Here is a 2,885-nt window from a genome sequence, read left to right as displayed (position 1 = left end):
AAATAAATAAAAATAAATAGAAAAATAAAATAATACTAAATGAATAACAATCAAATGACAATTGTAAGCAATACAATAAAATAAATAGAAGAAAAAAAAAAGGTAATAGAAACACAAAGTAATTAATTAATAAAACTGAAAAATAAATAATAAAAATACTTTAAATAAAATAATAAAATAATATTTTTAAAGATTAGAAAATAGTCCTTACTACTACCTAAGAAATATAAAAACATTTAATTTGGCTGGTTGGTAGTGTATTTTTATGTGATAATAAAACATACCATTTCTCAAATTTTGTTGTAGTGTTAATAGTTTATTTCAGAAGATGGATTTGTTGATACATACACTTATTTTAATTAATGTTATATAGATAAATTTAACAAAAACAACTTCGTTTCATTTCATTTCAATTACAACGAATCGTTTTGGTGTGAAACGGCCTGGACATTGCTTTCCACAAATTGCATTTGGTATTCCTTTATATTCAAATGAAAATTGTTGATGACAACATGAATAACCTTTATTATTTTCTTTACAAATAGTAATATCCCCAACTCCAAATTGAAACAGCCAAGCCTCTTTTTGGTTCCAAAAAGTAAATGCATACAGTGGATGTTTAATATCAAATTTCATCATTCTTTGTATTCTTCCTTTTGGTTCTAATAAAAATAAAAATGATTTTGGATCACTTATATCTTTATTAACTTCATTAATTTTAGAATTAACATATCCTCCAAATTTATTTCCATCAGAATCTTCAATAATAATTATTATATGTTCTTTGTTTATTATTCTTTGATCAAATATTGACGTATTATAATTCCAATTATCAATATCTGAATCAAATATTATATTCCCTATTCTTCTTTCTGTCCATTCTTCTATTTGTTTAACTATTTCATAAACAGAATTTTGTATTAAATTTACCCCCTTTTCTTGTTTGACACTTTTTATCAAACTTTTATTAAACTTTTGAAAATCTTCCTCAAGACGATGGGTCGGTATTTCTTTTTTTGTTTTATTTATTTTTGTTTCATCACCAACTCTCGAAATTTGAAGCATTCGTATTTCCACTTTTTCGTAACTCCTCACATCCATTTTTTCAGAACTATTTTGAAAATTAAAACTTTCTGTTGTACCCTCTTCATATTCTTCTTTTTTAGTTTTCTTTCCTTCTTCCTTTTCACTTAATAAACTAATTAGATTTTCTTCAACTAAAAGTATTTTCTTATTAAAGCAGACAGTATCTTTGTCTGTTTCTGTATGAGTCAAAGTCTGGGGCACATTAACGAATTGAGATTCATCAGTTATTGTTGTTCTATCATCTTGCATTGAATTATTTCTTTATAAGTTTTTCCTTTTTTGGTAACATTTGTTGTTATGGTTGTAATAATAGATTAATAATTAATTAAAATAAATTATATAAAAAGAGTATGTTCAATAAATCTTCATTTAAACAAAAAATATAAATAATTTTTTATTTTTTTAGACGTTAAAATTTAATAATTTATCGTCTTTTTTTATGAATGATGTTTTTATTACGCTTTTTTTAATAAAAATACATTCAACAAAGGCTTAAAAACAAATAATAATTGTAAATAATATGTAAACAATGTTACATAAAACTACTTAATTATTTTTTTTTTGATTAAATTATGAGTTATACATTAATTATTTGTTATCCTTTCTAAAAGAGTTAATGATTTATTGTTCTAATATTAATAAAAAGTTATTGTCTAATATTATGATTAATTCTTGATATAATTAACATACGTATAGGTTTAACCTAGTTGTGTTATTTGTTTACATATTCAAGAAATTCCATCTTATTTATTGTTGAGTATTTTAAAATTATTTGAAGTATAATTTGATTAAGGTACAAAGATAATAAAGATGATTTACCATCATTGTTCTTATTTATTTAAACTATTTGATTTTATTAATTTAATAATGAATCACTTAATATTTAATCATTCTAATTTCAAGTTACAATATATTTAAATTGACCATTTTAATTTTTTTAGGATGAACTAAAAAAATAAAAGAAGAATGAACAACTAATGATTGTTGATTCAAATAAAATTAAAATTGAAACTATTCCAGTTATTGATGACTCATTGAAAAAAAGAAGAAACATTAAATTATTGGATAAAGTGACATTTGTAATGTCATTTGGTATAGTTTTATTAACAGAATATATTATGTTACGAAGAGCAGAATTAATACCAATTTTATATTTAATGTTATTAATTCCATTAGTAACAGCTCGATTTCTTGTGTATCGAATGTCTAAATGGCAATTCTTTTTATTAGATTTTTGTTATTACACTAATGCAGGAGTAATTACAACGTTAATATCTATTTATTGTTTTAATAGTGTATCACCACTATTTGAAATTATGTTTGTTAATTGTGCTGGACCTTTATTAATGGCAATTATATTATGGACAAACAGTTTTGTTTTTCATGACCTTACTAAATTAACTTCTATTGTTATTCATTTCTTCCCTAATTTAGTTCTTTACTACCTTCGATGGAAAAGTTCATTCCCAATTCCAGACCACCTTACTTTTCTTACTGGATTTGTTTATCCATTAATCTTTTATATCTCATGGCAAGTTATTTATGTCATTATCACAGAAGTGATTTATAAAGATAAAATTTATAACGGAGGTTATATGACTTCTCTTCGTTGGTTGTGCCAAATTAAACCACATATGCTTCACCAATTTGTTACTAAAAAATTAGGATTATTTAAAGACTCTCCTTTGAATGTCATGATTTGGACTCAATTAGTTTATACTATAGTAACTTATATCCCCTGTCTTTTTGTTTTACAATTACAGATGGTTACATAGAACATGGATGATTTTCGTATTGTT

At 23.3% G+C, this 2,885-nt stretch overlaps 1 protein-coding gene across 1 annotated transcript, besides 4 other annotated features; it reads left to right on the top strand.

Moving 5' to 3' along the window:
* Positions 1–903: a repeat region.
* Positions 904–1,390: 487 nt separating this feature from the next.
* Positions 1,391–1,514: a sequence feature (AT_rich).
* Positions 1,515–1,632: 118 nt separating this feature from the next.
* Positions 1,633–1,660: a sequence feature (AT_rich).
* A 256-nt stretch (positions 1,661–1,916) lies between these two features.
* Positions 1,917–1,955: a sequence feature (AT_rich).
* A 108-nt stretch (positions 1,956–2,063) lies between these two features.
* On the top strand, positions 2,064–2,861 carry EDI_042620 (uncharacterized protein; the record flags this gene model as incomplete). Its single annotated transcript, XM_001741746.1, has 1 exon — positions 2,064–2,861. One exon carries the CDS (start codon positions 2,064–2,066, stop codon positions 2,859–2,861), a length of 798 nt encoding a protein of 265 aa, XP_001741798.1.
* Between the last annotated feature and the right edge of the window lie 24 nt (positions 2,862–2,885).

The sequence above is a fragment of the Entamoeba dispar genome, genomic scaffold (assembly GCF_000209125.1).
Source record: "Entamoeba dispar SAW760 scf_1105229464027 genomic scaffold, whole genome shotgun sequence".
In the NCBI taxonomy this organism is placed as follows: domain Eukaryota; phylum Evosea; order Mastigamoebida; family Endamoebidae; genus Entamoeba; species Entamoeba dispar.
This window is presented reverse-complemented; position numbering and strand designations above follow the sequence as displayed.